Source organism: Alosa alosa, chromosome 21, assembly GCF_017589495.1.
Source record: "Alosa alosa isolate M-15738 ecotype Scorff River chromosome 21, AALO_Geno_1.1, whole genome shotgun sequence".
NCBI classification, from domain to species: domain Eukaryota; kingdom Metazoa; phylum Chordata; class Actinopteri; order Clupeiformes; family Clupeidae; genus Alosa; species Alosa alosa.
Window position 1 is genome coordinate 5914984 of NC_063209.1, and position 19079 is coordinate 5934062.

General features: G+C 45.2%; 1 protein-coding gene across 6 annotated transcripts in view; it reads right to left on the minus strand.

Moving 5' to 3' along the window:
* gria3b (glutamate receptor, ionotropic, AMPA 3b) overlaps positions 1–19079 on the minus strand; it is an 85964-nt gene that overhangs the window by 28751 nt on the left and 38134 nt on the right. For all 6 annotated transcript variants that reach the window (XR_007192144.1, XR_007192145.1, XR_007192143.1 and 3 more), the window contains exons 4-6: positions 13037–13224; positions 4591–4644; positions 3308–3469 (exon numbers count right to left, since the gene is read on the minus strand). Coding sequence is in view for 3 of the 6 variants with exons in the window: in XM_048231163.1 (XP_048087120.1) it covers positions 3308–3469; positions 4591–4644; positions 13037–13224 (404 nt within the window). In the remaining 3 variants the exon portion in view is untranslated. The remainder of the gene's footprint in view (positions 1–3307; positions 3470–4590; positions 4645–13036; positions 13225–19079) is intronic.

Consider the following 19079-nt stretch of genomic DNA (forward strand, 5'->3'; position numbering starts at 1 on the left):
CCTCCGCAGAAGTTTCTTGGTGAGTCACAAATCTCTATGTTGGTTATCATCATTATGTAGGGATGGGCAAAGCGAGGCTTTATGAAACACTGAAACGTTCGAAGCAATTGTGCCGAACTTTTCTGAGGCTTCGAAACAATTCCGACACCTCAGAGCTGTTTAGGGTGAAACAAATCTGTCAAATTCTTCGTATTGGAGATGTCATCTTTAAAGTTCGTAGCTCACTGTGTTACCTGTGTTCAGTCTTTGTCAAAAGCTAAGCAGTCATGCCCTTGGTCAATTACTGGATGGGAGACCACATGAAGTCACAATAAAGAGAATCTTATTGCTGCCACTAGTGTTCTCTAAATCACTTTCTTCTTATAAAAACTGAGAGTTTAGTTGACTTCATCATTAACTGTGTGGTTAATGATGAAGTAAGAAAACATACAGATACGATCTGAAACAATATGGCTACCTTATAAATCAAACGGGGATCGAACCACATTTAAGCAGCCTGGGCTACCGTGCAAAAAACACTCTCACTAACCACTACACCATCATGGTTATTGCTTAAGATAAGTCTACACTGTTAATTGAACGCATGGGCACGCCTGCCGACACCAGTGAAATGCACCGAGGTTCGCTTAACTTTGATCACATGACATGGGGATTTTGAACCATGTTTCGAAGCTGTGGTCACATGACATGGCGGTTTTGAACCACGTTTCGAAGCAGTGTTTCGAAACACGTGTGTTTCGAAGCCTCGACACTGATTCGAGACGTCGGTTTCAAAAGTCACACCCCTATCATTATGTGAAAGGGACGTTTATTTGTTGCTGTCACAATATGTTAAGTTTGTCAATTAAATTACGAAGCAGCAGCAAGCTTGCAGTGAACTGTTAACTGACTTAGTCAGTGAACTGTTAACATTAACTTAACGTTAGGTTACTTGAGTTGAGGTTTGATTGTTTGTTAGCATGCTGATAGATTTTATGTATGGAAAGGTAATGTATGAAGTGTTTGAAATGGTGTTATATGAAATGCAGAGAAATGGACATCCTGTTTGGGGTCCGAAATGAATAATATTACATGCGCTAGTGCACTTTACCAAATGTAAGTAACGTTCGATTTTTTTTTCTTGAGGAAAACGTTTGGCAGCTGCTAACATAAACATGAGAATACATGCCTAATAGCTAACGCTACGTTTTTGTAGTTAATGTGAGCTATCGTTGCAAAGTTATTAACCACTATTCTGAGTTTATTTGATTCATGGGCTTCGCTTGAATTCTGTCTCAAAGTGTTAGGACAAGGAGAGTTTCATTGAGATAAATTGGTTAAATGTTCTACTCTATTCACTCAAGCTTTATATGATTTTAAAAAATAATGACTGGTTTTACAGTTGCCAGACGACATGCTGAATACAAGCATGGATTTTGTGAAACACGCATTTGTGTTTCACCTACAGACTGAGATGGCGCAGGAGCTGGTGACTTCAACCCACAGTCTTCAGAACCAGTCACCAAGCATAGCTGCTCCTAATGGTATGATGCTATTTCCTATTGCCACTACAGTGAGCATATTTTGTCATTCATTTTAGAAACGCCAGGTTGACAGTGGGTTATGAAAGTTAATAACAATTAAGTTACTCAAACTTTTCTTCTCTCCAGACATTTCCCATTCTAGAGCAGATGGTTCTGTGCAACCTCTCCTAAACTGGTATTCCGCAAGATGCAGCACGGAAATAGGAAGAGGCCACTCAATGACTTCTGATACAAAGACTTCAAATGGTAGGAATATTCCATCTTTAGTGTTTTGCTACCCCTTCCGTAATTTTCGCTTTCAAATGACCCATCGTCAGTCTTCAAATCAGAATCAGGCTTTTCTAACTGGAAGCAAGACGGTGGCTTGCTTCCATTCCAAATAAGTTGTTGAAAAAATTGTGTAAATATGATGCATGCTGTGTGTGTGTGTGTGTGTGTGTGTTTGTTTTAATGTACGCAAACTGGCAGTGAAAGTCGTTTCTCTTATCAACAAAAGGGGAAACAGTTAAAGTAAAACTTGTTTAATTGAACGAAAAATGTGTGCATGATGATGCATGATTTCTGTTTAAAATATCAATGTATTTCCACTGAAGTGTCTATTATATTTTAGTGCACAACAATGCACATTATAAATAAATGGGAAAAGTGTTAAGAATTGTATTGGCTTTTTTGTTTTTTAGCATTTAGCATCCAAGTATTTGACTGGTGAAATGTCATGTCATGTGGTGTGATGTGAATACATTGAGCCAATCATATGGTGTGTTGTGAAGACATCATGCCAATCATGTGTTGTGAACTCGCCGCTGGAGCAAGATTGGTGTCGTGAAGCTTTGCGCACGCACATTTCTGCCGAATAGGATGCCCGATGAGCATTGCAATATGGCCGTCGATAGGATGGGACTTGCCTAAAAGGACTTTGGGTATACTGCGTATAGTCCTGCATATCACGTAAACAACGTGCCTCTGCCTTACTGAACAAGGGATTTTCTGTGTATGGATGTTGACCGGTTCTTGGCCCCTCAGTGTATGATGTGGCCCCTTTATGGCCCCCGTCTCAGAAAAATCCTAGAACCGCCACTGTTTGGTAGCTATTACAATACTCTATCCAAGATTCGCCCAAAATGAGAACACGCCTTTTTATTTCTTTTTATATCAGATCTTCAATAACTTTTTGTCAAACAATTCCCAGAGCTCTTTTAACCACCTTTGAAAATAAACAGATGTGGGTGAATGAGCAAAGTCCCTGTTGATCAGGCCTAATTTGAGAGGGACGGTGTTGTAGTTGTAGTCGAAGAAAATACTAGGGGGAGATGGGAAATCAGCGCTACGTCTCCCCACTCAGTCCCCCTCTATGTTCCACCACAGGAGTTTAGCCAATCGGGCAGAGTCAGATCCTCTATCTTGCAGGCACCTTAAAGGTTTTTCCTTGACCTCCACTATGGGGGAGACGTGAGCTGGGTTAGTTGTGCCCACCACACCATGACAAAACCTAATGAAGTGCCATTAAAAATCTATCTCTTTCTTCATCACTGTTTAATTAGATGTAATTCCAAGGCCAGTGTCTAGGCTGCCTCTGACGCAGTGTCAATATATTGATTGTGTTGAAGGGGGAAGAAAGAGAGTGAAACAAGAATGAAGGGATTAACATAAGTGAGGAAAGAGGAGAGGAGAGAAGATGGAAAGAATGTGTGAAAGTGGGAAGAAGAGAGAGAAAGAGAGAATAGTATGGAGGAAGACGGAGAAACATTCGCCTGAGGCTTTTGCATATACCATGAAAGGCTTACCTTCAGAGGCGTGTTCCTGGCCTCTGGGAATTCTCTTTCATCTAGCCGGTCCCAGCGCTGGAGGAACTGCTGTACGATGGGGTTCTCCGGATTGATTATCTGGAACCCACTTATGTTCGCTCCACCGAGAGCAACCTTGTCCAAGCTCACATTGGAGAAGCCCTGAAGATCAAACAAAGAGCCACCATGACAGTTGCAGAGGAGGAGTTGTTTGCATTAAGCCTTTGAAACCTAAGTTGGCCATATTATCATGCAATGTCTTCCATGGAGTGTACCGTACACTGTAAGGGAAACTACATGCATAAACCTCTTTTAACACATTTACACATTAAACGTGTGTGAGCCAGGCATAAAATAACTCTCGCTATCTTCATCAATTATAAAAAAATAATATGATAATGTCTTTCAACATCATACTCTGGGGCTGCCATATAGTGGGAGAAGAAAAGCTCTAGTCTTGTATCATTCATCACATCACTGGCAACAACTTCCCTCTGACTATCATCAAAAGCACATGTGGTTGGCACGGAGCACTGGCACGGTGGACTACACAGTGGCCTGCAGCTGCTCCCACTGCCTCTCACTCACTTTGGTTGTGTTTGAGGAACTGGGAGTGAGGGAGATGTTTGAGCCTAGTCTCAGTGTATGCCAAGGCCCTGTGTCTCCAACTTTAAAACAACAGTGTGCAGATTCAGAATAATTCCATTTAGCTGATGACATTCAGTATATGCCCTTACCTTATAGATACCATTCAGTCATTCAATATAAACCTTTATAGATATCATTCAGTATATGAAGACTTCAGATGTAAACATAGTTAACAAAGTTAGTTAAAAAACATCAGGTTTTTATTGTCAATTTCAGGACATTTCTATTGAACTGCAGTTTGGTTGTTTTTATTTAGTAAAAATGAATCAATCAACTCAACCCAATCAACATATTAAATATGTTCTATGTATATGTTTAATATGCTAAATAAATAAATATATATCAATTTATATATATATATTATATATATATCAATGTAATAAATATCCATATAAATGAAATATATGAATAAATAAATATATTTATATTTCTTTCATTTCATTCATATTCTCTTACAGATACCATTCAGTATAGATTTTTTGTATACTTTGATATACATAGCTATAGTAATGGTAACGGATACACAAACATAAAATGATCCTTGAATGTGACATGCAACTGAAATATTTCTCCACACCTTCACACACTGAGTGCTACAGTCTCCAAGAGGAGAGAGGAGGCCTGTTCATACTCACCAGATTGGCAATAATGTAATGGTAGCCTCGGCTATTCTTCCCCAGGGTCACAACCTGAGGGAGAGTGAAAGAGCGAGAGAGAGAGCGGAATCAATGGCAGTTAGCCATCCATGTAAAGAGAGCCACGAGGCAGAACGTATTCATCTGGGTGTCGACCCACTCGCTGCTTTACACGACTGCATTAAACACAAAGCGCTCCACTGTAAAGGCGACAACTGAGGCCATCAGTGATTGATGTGTCTTTGTGTTGCATCTCGAAGGCTGGGGATATTACCATTCCACGACTGACAGGCCAGACCCCCAGCAACCCTACCTACTTGGCTCCTGCTTTCTTCCACTGTTCACGGACCATGGACACAGTGGCATGGGTGCCTTGCAAATTCAGTAGTGCGTGAAGAGCACAGCACAGAAAAAAAAAAATAAGGGGAATAATCAATCCATCACTTACATGCTCACCGACACACACACACACACCTATGTACACACACACACACACACACACACACACACACAGGTATGTGGTTGGTACCCACAAAAACCATGGTTTCAATTCTGTAAGTGCTTTTGCGAAGTGTTTGATGGAACGGTTTTGAAACTTTTCCACTAGCCATTTAGAAAGTCGATACAGCAGCAGAACCTGTCCCCGAAGTCCTAAATCAATTGTTGGTGCATCTGTATTTCCCGCTGCAGGCGCCATGACAGAGTAGTAACCCTCTATCAATTAATCACTGCGTTGCCCATTTCCTCCCGTCCTCGTGCGCTCCTGTGTGGCGCTATTGCTTCACATCGATTCCCAGCATCTTCAGGAGCCACGCCGTGCCCATCGGCCGCGCCACGCACGCTCACGATCCCTCTGTAAAAATCACCCGCGTTTACATGTCAGGTTTACATAAATTGAATCAAGCTTTCTCTGGCTTCTTCGCTGACATTTGTGAATGATCGGCCCGCTTTTTCTCTCTTGCCCCCCCCCCGCGACTTCATCGTGGCGCGCAGCGTGTCGCCCGAGAGAACGCCAATCCTCTATGCCCTTCCGCTCATTTCATCAGGCTGTTCAAGTAGGTCAGTAATTTCTGACAGCGACAACATCATGAATTCATATCACGGCAGAAAGGATGTGAAGAGAGAAAGAGGGGGGGGGGGGAAGAGACACGGTGGCAGAGGAGCGTGCGAGACGACAGAAAGAGATATAAAGGCTTAGTTGCATGACACATTTTAATTTAATGCGGGTTCTTTCATACTGTACCTTCTACATCACCACTGACATCAACATTTCACTTGAATCTATAGTTGTATAGAAACTATCTTTATTCTATAGTGACTGCTGTGTGCAGTGCCCCTGCAAGGCTGTGTGTCTTCAGTCCGACTATACTGTATGTAGACGTCATTGTAAGCGCTGCCCTTGACTTTTGGCTCAAGCGGGGCAGTTTGGGGCCAGGACGCTGTCCAAACCTGGGCACCATCTTGCTGTGGCCATGAGCGCGGTAGCACCTGAGCAGGAGCTTTGGCTGAGGCCCGAGTATCCCGTGCGCTCCGCCTGAAGTGAGTCGGCCAGCGAGGACTCGGCCAGAGGGGACCACCTGAGCCAGGGCACCGTGGGATCTTAATAACACCACTCCGCTCCCCTCCAGCCAGGGGCCCTGGGCCAACGCTAGCCTCTTCCTCACAGGAAATCCTTAGTCTCCCCTCGCGACGCCTCAACACATTAGCCACGGCTGTTTAGCATCTGAAAAGGGAAGTGTGTTCTATTTCCATCAATTCTACCCAAATAAAATATGGCGTATTCATATTTAAACAGGCTGATATCGAATGCTGGCGATGAGTCATGTGTTTCTGAGCTGCGTCCTGACTCAGTGGCAGATATTGCTGGCTCATTGGCTTTTCGTTTACATGAACTGGAATTTTATTTACAAAATGTTTATTAAGACTTCAACCCCCAAACCCACAAAAAAACGTCACCACATTTCTACATTAAACCAACCTTGTCTGAGAAAAGTACTCTTTTTTACACATCTTCTGCTGCCTTAGTGAAGTCTGTTGTAACCTCAGCTCTAATGAAAGTGCTATTTTTGGAGGAAAAACTGGTTTAAGACATATACTGTATATAACAACAGAAGATTAGCAGTGAGTCAGTGAGCAGCGGCTCGTCTAAATCAAGATGTGTTTGAGATGGGATTACAGCAGAAGAACACAGTCGAGAGGCATTAAATGGATGGATTAGGTTGTAGTTGCAGAATCAAAGTGAAGTATATTCCCCAAAAAATCTCCTCCAATGCCACTGTAATCTTCCTCTCGCCTCCCCCGCCCATGTACTCCCTGGTACACTGATCCCCCACGCCAGCACCCTCACTTGGCCAGCGAGAGGTTTTCCTTCCTTGGGAGAAGTTTTCACTATAATGTGATGGCCATGGACAGGCTCGGTGACCTTGCGTTCACCCAGGGCCAGTCTATTCACACAGCCCTGACAGACAGGAGGGGATGGGGCTGGAGCAGTTGGGGGATGAAAATAAAGCAATACATTCACTCCTGGGTGTTCAATAGAAAACTCGGCCCGGGATCTGCTGGGTCATTCTTGGCTCTGAATGACCTTTACAAAATGCAGCTCAGCACAAAAATGTCTCAAAGAGATTATCAGGCCATTTTTTTCCCTCCAAGGCAAGCGGCGGGAAATAGGAAAAGGAAGCTTTGAATTTAGTTCTAAGCTTATCACACCTGTTTGTGGCTAAGCTGGTTAAGGTGGTTGAGAAGAAGACCTTTGTTAAATATGGGTGACATTTAAAACATACTGTACTATCAGTCTCTAACTGTACAATACATTTATCCAAATGCAAATCCAATATTCACAGAATATTCATGAAGCTTTCTTATTCTTGACATGCAACTTAATAATTCCGTAATTCCCATTTAAGATCATCATTTGACCAAGAGGCCTAATTTGAATCTACAATGTGCAAAGCGTAAAGTTTCTGCTACTGCTATTGTGCTGCAGAAACCATACAATGGTAATCATCAGTAATTACTGATAACTGAGTCATAACTGAACCACACTGAACAATTGAACTACACAACATGACTAATACAAGATAAATCAGTCAAAGTCATCAGTTTGTGTCATGCAAACAGAGGTGGGAAGTACAAATACTTAAGTACTTTCAAGTATCTATTGACGATGAAAAACTTCACTGTGGAATCCAGTGCTTTATCAGAATGTGTACAGATGTCATTTGATTATCCTCGTTAAATTGTTTTGAAAAAAATCTGACATTTTCCTACTAGGCCTATTCTGCCAGTGACAGTACCTCAATCATAATGTTTCTCTTAATTTCTCTGCATGTTCATCCTGATAAGGTAATAAGCTTTCATGAAACACCACAGGGATAGTGAAATAGTTGTTAAGACGATACAGTTGTTAAATTGGAATATCTTTGCAGGCTCCAATTCGCTTCTTTTAACAGAAACAACTGATAAAACAGTCCTTCAAGGATACTTTTTACTTTTATACTTTGAGTACATTTCAGAGCCTGTGCTTTGCTACATTTACTTGATTAAAGAATTTAAAGCAGTAATTATACAACAAGACTGACCAACAGCTACACTCCACGGGTCATCATCACTCTTGTGAACACATGGCACTTTTCTCCACTAATCTAAACAGCTGAACACTGACGCACTCTCAAACACTACGTTCCAATGTACACTTTAATTCTACACTCTCCAACACTACATTCCAATGTACACTTTAACTCTACACTCTCCAACACTACATTCCAATGTACACATAATGCTCAACTGGGCACAACTTGTTCATGCTACAAATTTAAACTTGCACACTTATTTATCTATGTATGCAATATTTGTAAGTGTCATATTTTTAGAAGTTTTTTTTAATTTTATTTTGATTCTAAAATGTGTCAATGGAGGATCAGCAAAGTAAGAATGTCACTGTATGGAGTAACAGCATGTTACTCTTGGCTCTTTTACCAGTGTATTTACACACATATCTGTACTTTTATTTGAATATAGAAAGTGTGTACTTAACTTTTGCCATCTCTGCATGCAAGAACTGTCTGTTGAAACATGCTGAGCAAGGAAACTTGGTCTCTTGGTTAGCGGACCATAGTCTTGTGTCAACATACACTGCGTGTTATTTTAAGACTTCTCACCAACCTGAACTCACATTCCTGCCCCACATCCCTGTAAACTATGCTACCACTAAAATCTGCAGAGTCATGATTTATCTCTGATGCAATGGCCCCCCTGTGCTAAGAATAATCCATAAACAGCGTCCATATATCACATACAGGGGCAGCGGGAAGGATAGAGGGAGGGACAGAAGGAGGGACAAATGGGCAAAATGTTTTCCAAAAGGCCTCTTTAAAAAACTCAGTTATCTTCATTTCCCTTCCTCCAGGCAGTGTCCCCCCTCCCCGCCCGGCCTCGGAGGCTGTAAGCCGCAGTACTCCTGGGGGGATACATTCTAATTAACTGGCGAGCGCGTCCGTGGCTAGGCCCTCTCTTCCTGGCAGTCTGGATTTATGCCCGCGCGTGGACTGAACCGACTTGGCTCTCCTCCAGCGAGGAGCACTGCCGTGCTATCCTATTCCGGAGCCGCAGGACTGCTCTGTGTCTGTGTCTTTGAAATATTGCAGCCGTTTGTTATTTGATTCCACTTGGAGAGGGACTTGCCGCCACGCGCCATCCAGTCCATGCCATCGTGCGGAGTCATGTGATGTCATGTCATTTTGGGCTAATTAGCTAATCTCGGCTGAAACATTAGAAGGAATCAAAAGACTTTTATCCCTAAGACTATATATAAGGCTTATATCCTTCCAAAACAGCTGCTTGATGGACTGCTGACAGAGATACCACTATGTTCAGGAATTATGGATGCGTTATTGTTTTTTATCCACTGGAATTTTTTGCACATACTGTGGTCTTCGGTGATTGTTGCTATTCCCCATCAGAGAGAAGGGTGGCCTCATGTGCAACACTTCTGACAGCCAGAGGAAGTAGGCACAGTAGCATTCGCAGCTCTTTGATAGAGCGGCCCTAATCCTATTAAAGGCTGTTGAGACGTTAAACGGTCCCAAAAGGCGGGAATGACGTGGGGGCATTAAAGGCCTCTGTCTTCAGGGCTTTACTTCAAACAGTGGGAGATCGCTGCTTTCTGCCCCTCCACCCCACCCCACTTGCCCCCCTCAACCCTTTTATTTCCAAGAGCCCACCCCGATCCACCCTCCAGCCTCCCCACCGGTGACAGGAGCTGGCCTGGGATCAGTGCCGCTTCTCAGATGATCGGTGGCTTCATCCCCACAGCCCTTCCGCTGTTTAGGAGTCGATGGAGAGACCGTGGTTCAGAATCAAAGCAATCACTGGCTCTAAATATCAAGCTACATTTCCATCTCTTCTTTAACAAGACCCCTTTTCTCTTTTGTCTCCCACAATTCAATCTCACTCTGGGGTCTAGGTGCAGGTCGCTCCCATTTTTGCTTCAAATTTACATTTTTCCCCTACTCTCAAATTCTCTCTCTCTCTCTTTCTCTCTCTGTAATTAAGCTCGATCCTCGGCTTGGGGTCTCAGAGGTAATGGCCACAGATGTCTTCATTTCAAAGGAAGCCTCTTCTCTGATACGACAAATGTGTGATCAAACCCATTTCAGTCAAATCATGCTCCCCTACAGCTTGAGAGAGACAAGGAGCGGAAAAGAGAGGACGAGCAACTGAGAGCATGCTCTTTTTGGAACGATCAGATTTGTTGCTCGTCTCGTTGGTAAATTAACTCAGCTATTCCCCATGAGCTATTACCGCTAATCTGGCACACCTTAGAACATGGATCTTTTCCCTTTTTAATTCCTTATCCACATTTTCATCTGTTATTCTCTGTTCCCTTCAGAAGAAAAAGCGGCATGGCAGGAAATAAAAGACATTGTGTGGATACAAAACAAACAGAGATTTCCCCAGCACCGGCCCTCCTGGCATTCACTATCAGTAAGAGGATCAGGAGCCACTCTCCGCAGCGACAGGAGCCAAGACAATCCATGGCTGCCGGTTTGTAGGTAGCTGAAAACCATTGCAAGACTTCCCTTGAGCAATCTCTGTCTCTCTCTCTCTCTGTAACACAGTCTCTCTCTCTCTCTCTCTCTGTAACACAGTCTCTCTCTCTCTCTCTCTCTCTCTCTGTAACACAGTCTTTTTCTGCCATTTTTCCCCAGGTGCCCTCCTCCCCTTCTTCTCTGGTTCAGCGGCTGGCACCACAGACTGCCTTTCTCTTTCTTTGAACAGCTTGTGAGCCCTGGGCCTGTCCCAGATGCCATTCATTCATGTCCGCCCGTTCCTTACAACAGAGACGAGCAGGTTGATGCCTCTTAGCAGACTCCAGTGATGGAAGCACAGGAGGGGGCCGTCCCCACACAACATGGGACAGACCAGCATACATGCACACTGTATTTGAGTAGGTATTTTCAATGGCCGCTAATTAGTACCACTAAGGACTATGGATTTGGATTGGATGCATGTATTTTACAGGTAACTGTTTAACTAAGGTAATGCAAACTTGTCTTTGCAGTTTTCTCCAGTAAAATCTGCGTTTGTGTGTGTGTTTGTGTCTGTGAGTTTCAATATCAATATCAAATCAACTAAAAACACGGAGTGCAAGACATACATTCTGCACAGCAAGATTTCAAGATACTGGCAGAGAATATTACCAGCTAATTCCACCACAGCATCACACCGGACTACCGGTAATCCTGGGAGTCGTGCAATCCCCTGCAAAATGAGAATCTTGAGTGGACTGGCTGAGGATCGCACACTCTAGTAATCCTCAGTGGGGATCAGCTGCCTGTGCCCTTGAGACATCGTGGCGCACTGTCCCCTATGCGAGACCGCATCATGCTTCAGATACATCTGATAGGACTATAGGTCCCTGCGTGTCATTTCTATCCAGACGGCTGGCTGTGGTGGCGAGGAGGGCTTTGGCTCTTTCTTCCCCCTCCCAGCCCTCCACAGGACCGCAATCTGGCGCCTCGTCCGAGGTCTCTGATTGGCCGGTGCAGGCTGAGCAGGGACCGCATTAGCTACAATTAGCTTCAATTTTGGTTGAGAGCCTGCTGAGGGGTATAAAAAGGGAGAAGACGGATCTCACTGCACCACCCCACCCCCCCACCTCTCTCACCTCCGCATAGCTGTCCTTTCCCCACTGCACACAGAGTTGTGTGAGTCACAAAGGTATTTAGGAGAGTGAAAGTGGAGGGGAAGGAACCAGTGTTGCATTAAAGCCAATTGATTGAATTTGATGGGAAACAGATTGAATACATGCAGATTCATTCTGAGTACTGGCACTATTAGGAAACTGTAGCTGGACGGGCTTGTGTGTCTCTCTCTCTCTCTCTCTCTCTCTCTCTCTCTCTCTCTCTCTCTCTGTGTGTCTGAGTTTGTGTGTGTGTCTGTGTGTCTCTGCTATCAAAGATACCCTCCTTGCTTTGTTCTTCCCATGGATATTTTCCATTCGTAAAGACTGATGCTATCCAAGGGATAAAGCTCATGCATTCTCATACCCACACACAGAGGAAATGCTTTTTAGTGCAGCGTAATGGGAAATTACTGAGTAAGGAAATTTGCACCACAAGAATTAAATTAGACACACTAAATTAATACTAAAAGCCACTCTGCGCTAAGACTATGACTCTGCAATCAAATTAGATTCATATAAAAAAAACAAAAAAACATTGAGAGGTATTGTATAGTGGAATGAGCCCGTATATCTAAATTCATGTTAACGAGCAGAATCCAATTCAGTCGTATGATTGCCTGGTGGAGAGGCAGCCGGAGGGGGGCGGCTGGGTGACATTCAGTCCTGGGGGGGTAAGGGGGGGGTAAGGGGGGGGGTGTCACGGTGCGGGGTAAATAGCCACTCATCTATTCATCTTAATTGCATTTTCCTGTGAGCAAATTTCAAATCCTCATTTTCTTCCACCCTTTCCGACAAAAGCAGGAGACGTGAGCTCGGTGATTGTGGTGTTCTGGCTCATTAGTGGAGGGATTAGAAGGCTGACGGTAGCCATGGGTAAAAAAACGGGGTTTGTGGGGTACTCGTCTCCTTGGGAGGAAGAGGTCAGAGAGGAGAGCCCGTGCCGTAGCACGCAGTCAGCCGTCAGAGAGACGACGGGCACTGCGGTCAGAGTGAGTGGAGGGAGACAGGACGACAGACACGAAGAGACGAGGAGACAGGCAGAGAGATGGAAAGAAAGAGACAGGGAGACAGAAAGAGAAAAATGAGAGAGAGAGAGAGAGAGAGAAAGAGAAAGCCCACCCTCTCCTTGTCTGGATGAGAGCACTGCCTCGCTCACTTAGCAAGCTTAACCAGGCAAACAGCTCTCAAACCGGCAAAGACAACCCCCCCCCCACCACCACCACCACCACCCACCCATCCACTTCTCTGGACTGGACATACCTGTTCCAGGATGACGTTGATCCGGTCCACTTCACAGTCGATCAGGTAGCGCTTCTCCTGTCTCCTGTCCATTTCCTCGATGATGCGCTTGAACTCCAGGGGGTCGGTGATGCTCCCAACGGACCGTGCCGTCACCTGCCAGTTGTTAGCCACAGCTGCCTCCATGATTGCTTGAAGTATTGAGTACCCTTGACGAAGGGCAAAGGAGGGAGCAGAGGAGGGAGAAAAGAGAGAAGGCAAGTCCTCGGGTTAGCCTAGTCGTGCTAATAAAAACATGCTAACAAGCTGTGCTAATAAATAATGAAACACACAAACACAAACAAACACTTGTTCTCTACTAAAGTGACAGACCGGGCCTTTTCTGTCTGTGCTTAGTTTGTGGACTTGAGCTGTACAGTCGCCTGACGTCACACGTTCTGCTCAGACAGACGTACTAACAGTGGAGTAGAGAGGGAGCGAAGCGAAGGCAGGGGAGATTTTTTCCCCCTTCTGTAGCGAGTCAAGGACAGTTTTGTCTGGCAGCATATTACCGCGCTGAATACAAAGAGGACAGGGGCAATTATACGAGTAGCTCTCACATGTTCGCCAATAAATGTCTACAAGGGAATGCAAATGGCGGCAGCAGTGGCTCGCCACAATGACTCTTACATCAAAATAATGCCCATCTACTGCCGTCCTTGAGAACAGCTGTGAAGTCAAATAAAAGCAAAGAAGAAAAGATAATTATTTTGCACTTCTTCTTAAAGAAAACCATTATTGCAGGGGCACACATACACACTGCTTGAACAAGAACATTTTCACACATAATTCAGATGAGGGAGATATTAGTTCTACCAAGAACCCACTGTCTGGACACTCAAATGGCACACTGTACTTTCAAGTGATTTACTCAGCTGTGATGAACAGAAAGATGGAGCTGTGAGAATGGCTGGCGCTGTTTAGGTATCCTCCTTACAGACTAGAACAGGATAGCTTTAAATGCAAATCAAGAAGAGCGAATGTACATTCATTACTTTAGGCAATTGATTTGGAATGTACAGCGTGTGCATTCAGTTCTTTGGCTTATTCATATATGAGTCGCTTGAGCTTTAGCAAAATGCCACTCACTATAGATTTGGCTTTAGAAACTTTTGCCCGAACAACAAAACCCACTTTGCCCTTCAGTCTGGATCGACTGGGTAATTAATTTTATTTCAAAATAAAAGTGGTGGCCATTGGGGATTATGCAAATAGGGGAGTGGAGGTGTATGCATAATGCTGTGCTGAAAGAGCCTGTCTTCGTGTTGTTCTCGAGAAAGTGACTTTCTGCTTCGCCCTTATCGCCTTCGCTTGACAGAGGCGGCGGCCCTGACAAAGCAAACACTCCACAACAACAAACTATCCCCCCTCCCTCCCTCCTCACCCCCTGCTCCGCATCGAGCCCATTCCTCTCTCTGCAAGATTGCCATGCGTCTCCAGCCTATCTCTTCATTTATTCCATTCCAGACCCCTCAATGGCTCAGCGGCTCTGCCCTCACGCGCACACATAGCCTTCCTGATAAGGCCCCATCTCTTTCTTTTGCCCGCTCCCTCTCCCTCCCTCTCTCCCTCCCTCCCTCCCTCTGCGTACCCAGAGTGCCCCCACCGCTGCCGTGCTCCAGTCTCCACCAGGTGACCTTTCAGAGAAAAGCTCCTGCAAACGGCTGAAACAAATGCGCTGCATGTCGCCCCCCCCTGCCCTCAAGCCCCCAGCACCACCACCTACCCGTCCACCCACCCTCCCCACCTCCAACTCAGCGCCCCTGCTGCACCCCCCCCCCACCTCTCATCCACTCCCCCTCACTACAGCTAAGTCCAAGCAGACCCTGTGGTCAGATGGCCTGTCAGTGTGTTTGTGTGTGCGCGCTGGGCGAGGGGGGTGGGGGTCCATCTTGGGAGCATCGCGCAGGCGTGGACCTTGTGTCGGACACGGACGCCTTCTAACCACCGAGCGCTCAACCGAGCGGTTGGACAGGTTTTAACACCCTACAGACATGCGCTCGCAGACATACAGTACGCTCGCATGGTAATATACACAGCCTTCGCCCCGGGGGCAGCAACACTGCCACACTACGACTGCTCCTGCCCCCGCTCCCGGGGAAGGAGACGCGAGGAGAACGGGGGTGGGGAGACGCGAGGAGAATGGAGGTTTGGGAAGGTGGGCAAATGAGAGACTTGACTGTCCTTTTTACTCTGTGACTTTCATTTGGAATTTGCAATTGCTTGACATTTAAGAATGAAAACTACTTGTGCTCCTTTAGGGAGGGTGGATTTGAGGGGATTTAAGAAATCATTCTCCCTCTCATAATTTTCTTCTTCATCCAAGCAGTACTCAGTTTACTTATTTAAGCTGGTATTTATTACAAGGCTTGTGAGGCATGTCGTTAAATTGGGCAAATCATCAGAAAAAGCTCACATAGATACAAACAGAGTAAGGAAAACAGGAGCAGCTGCTGATGCTGGGGAAATTCCCACTTCTCCCAACAATCCATTATTAGTCAATTGCGTGAGAGCATGCATTCACTACAGTGTGTGTGTTTGCTGCATCGAGGACATGTGTATACACAGCACACCCTGCAGATCCCAACCCCCTCCAGCGCTACATGTGGAGTTCTGCGCTGGGAATGTGTATGTGTGTATGGAATGTATTTTTCATCAATCTGGCCCAAGTGCGCTTGATGGTAGGCGGGGCCTGAAGGCAGTGGGAGCTCTCCTGGTGTATGTATGTATTATTTAGCTGTGCATGGACCCTGATCGGGTGATGGGGGGTGTGGGGGGGTAGGCCTGCACAGGGCATGTGTCCCCTGCTGAGGGTGAGAGGAACTGGGTCAGAGTGGGACCCTGGTGGTGGGGAGATGGGGAGGCACATTGAGGTGGTGGTAGGGAGATGGTGGGGGCACATTGAGGGGGATGGGGGGTGTTCATTCTCAGGTTCTAATAAAAAAAACAGCTTAGTTTGGAGACGCAAATCCAATGGCAGATGGTGCTAGAAGTTCCTTGGACACTGCAGACATAAACTGTAAATGCGTGTAACATAGTGGTGCTTTGCCGTACCCACTAGAGAGTGCTGTCTTTATATTGTTCTGCTCAATGATTAAGAGGCTATTTGTCATTGTTCTCTGCCAGTTAGACTGTTAGACTGCATGCCTTGTGAGTCATCTGCAGTGTATAATTAGCTGTGGCAAAGATTTACATTAGGAATTACATAATGCTGAGATTTTAGCGTATACTGGAGACTTTCCTGTTAAACTGATCAGCAAACAAACGAATCCGCCAGAAAGCTGTTTCATTATATTACCTGCTTTGTTTGTTACTGTAAAATATAAAAGTGACTATACTTTTACACAAAGCTAGTCTGAGTGAGAGATGTGTCATTCTTGATGAATAAGGTACATGTCTTGCTTCATGGTCCAACCTGAACCTTTTTCTGCATCACTGTGTTGTCAAACTTGAAATCACCCTTGCAAATTGCACATTCTGTCGGAGCTCTTTGTTACATAATTATGCATTCCTTTTTAATTTTTCTAATTAAAGTGATGGCTACAGACATCACTCATCCACAGAGACAACCCAAAATCCAAGTGACATTAAAAACTGTCAGCTTCTAGAGAGACCGAGTGGGAGAGTGAGAGTGAAAAAGAGAGAGAGAGAGAGGGATGTGAGTGAGAGAAAGAAAAAGAAAAGGGAGGATAGAGAGAGGGAGATGGAGGCGGGGGTGAGATGTCTGAACACAGAGGAATGCGTTGGTTACAGCTGCTTCTCTTTCAGGTCTCTGACTCATTGTTCTGTGTCTGTGCTCCTTGTGAAGTTCTCTTTTAGAACCACATGTCAGAACCGAGGCACCAGCCTGCCACCCTGATTAAGATCAAATAGATTTCTCTTTTTTTATTGTTTGGAAATAGATGATTAGCACCTTCACTATCTTCACTTCACTGCCTTGGCATATCGGAACAAGGAACGGCTGAATTCATTTTGAGATTTCTTAGAGATTCCATGCCTCTGCCCGTCTCTACATTTGTATGGAAATTAGCAGATGAAATCTGACTGTGGTAAATATTCTTCTTCCCACGAATTGGATGAGTTTTTTTTTTTTCTTCTTCCTCGCTCACCTTTTTTGTTCAAAGTCAGCAAAATAAAAAAAAGAGAAGAGTTTCCACAAAGATGTCAGAAGAAAGATGAAGAGACTGCTGGGCCAAACACAAAGCTTTGACAGCTACAACTGAAAACCACCTGCAACGTTCACACCTACAATCACACAACAAATTGAGAAGCCTAGCAAACATACACACACACACACACACACACACACAAAAAAAACGCTGCTATTTTTCAGCTGCAGGATAATCAAATAGCTTCCAACTGCTGCTCCTCAGCCATTATAGAGTTAATTAGTGAGTCAGTGCTAATTGACATCGAGACTTGAATCTCAAATGATTCATTGATGCCCATCCCCTCCACCCCATTTGCATACCCATCCATGCTAAATCATGGCCACGCCACGGAGGCTCTGTCCTTGCCAGCAGCCATTTACAATGCAGCGGCCTCTGCACTCTTGGGCCGGCAGCCATTTTGGGCATTAAGCTGATCAGAACCATCCGGATGGGGTGTCTGACATAGTTTGGGTGTGTGTGTGTGTGTGTGTGTGGGGGGGGTGCTTGTTTACCTGCACCTGCTGTACGGCTTTATTGATAAGACAGAGTGTGCCAGTAAAATTGTCTTTCAGAGCGAGGCCACAGTCGCGTGCAGCGGAGGGATGAAATGTAATGCAGCTGATGACATAAATTCCTGAGAAGATGACGACACGATTTTCCTTATCGGGATCTATAAATTCTGGGCTGGGCGATGGTGGTGGGTGCGTGTGTGTGTGTGTGTGTGTGTGTGTGCATGTGTGTGTACGTGTGTGTGTGTGAGTGAGTGAGTGTGTGTGTGTGTGTGTGTGTGGGTGTGTGTGGGGGTCTGTGTGTGTGTGTGTGTAGGGGAGGGGGGAGTGTGTAGGGTGTGTGTGTGTGAGTGCATGTGTGTGTGTAGGTTGTGTGGGTGTGGGTGTGTGTGTGGGGATGCAGCGTGGGAGACATGAAGCGGCGTGATTACTGTCCTCAGCTCTCATCAGTCCTATGAGGCCGTCGCTTTTTAATACACTGTCAGGCTGTGGCATGCTGCAGTGTCAGTGTATGATACACACACACACACACACACACACACTCACACACACATGCACACACACACACCCACTCACACACACACACACACACATTCACAATCACACAGACACACTTGTATTACTCATTGCTCTGTAATTCACCAGGCACTGAGGTGCAGAATCTTTCCATCTGCTAGTTGTCAAGAGGGCTCAGCCCCCCCCCCCACCTCCACCTCCACCACAACCCCCTCCCCCCTCCTCCCATATCAACTTTTGAAATCCCTTTACTTCTGATTCACATGTTTGACTGGAAATAGCATTACCATCTCTGACAGGCTTGACCCGAGTCGCGAGTGTGCTGACAGTTTTTAAAATGGGGCTCAGCAACAACATCAACATCCTGGTGTGGCGCGGCACAGAGCGAAATGTCTTTCCCCGCCCTGAAGCACTGCCGCAGAAACAAGCAGAGAGCGAACGCTGAGCAGAGAGCGAACGCTGAGCAGAGAGAGAGCTCTGCCTTTGGCTTTATTACCCTTACGCGCCATTCAGATCTTCTGCCTGCCTGCCACTCTCCCAAATAGTCGCTCCTCTGCAGTTGCATCACTATATTCTGCCATACGCTACCTTTGCATATCAGAGTCTTTACTGACTGAAGGTACCTGCTTATAGAAATAAAGAATGAAAGAAGAAAGAAACAGAAAAGAAGCAGAAGGAGGGAAAAAGAGGGAAAAGAAAGAAAGAGAGAAAGAGAGAAAGAAAGAAAGGCAGATCTTAACCAAAGCGGCTGAGATGAAGCTGTAAGTAAAGACCTGAAGACTAGCCCATCTGAGGCGAAGTCTTAACAGGATGAAGTTTGAAGCTTCACCCGTGGCGGCTAAGCTGTAA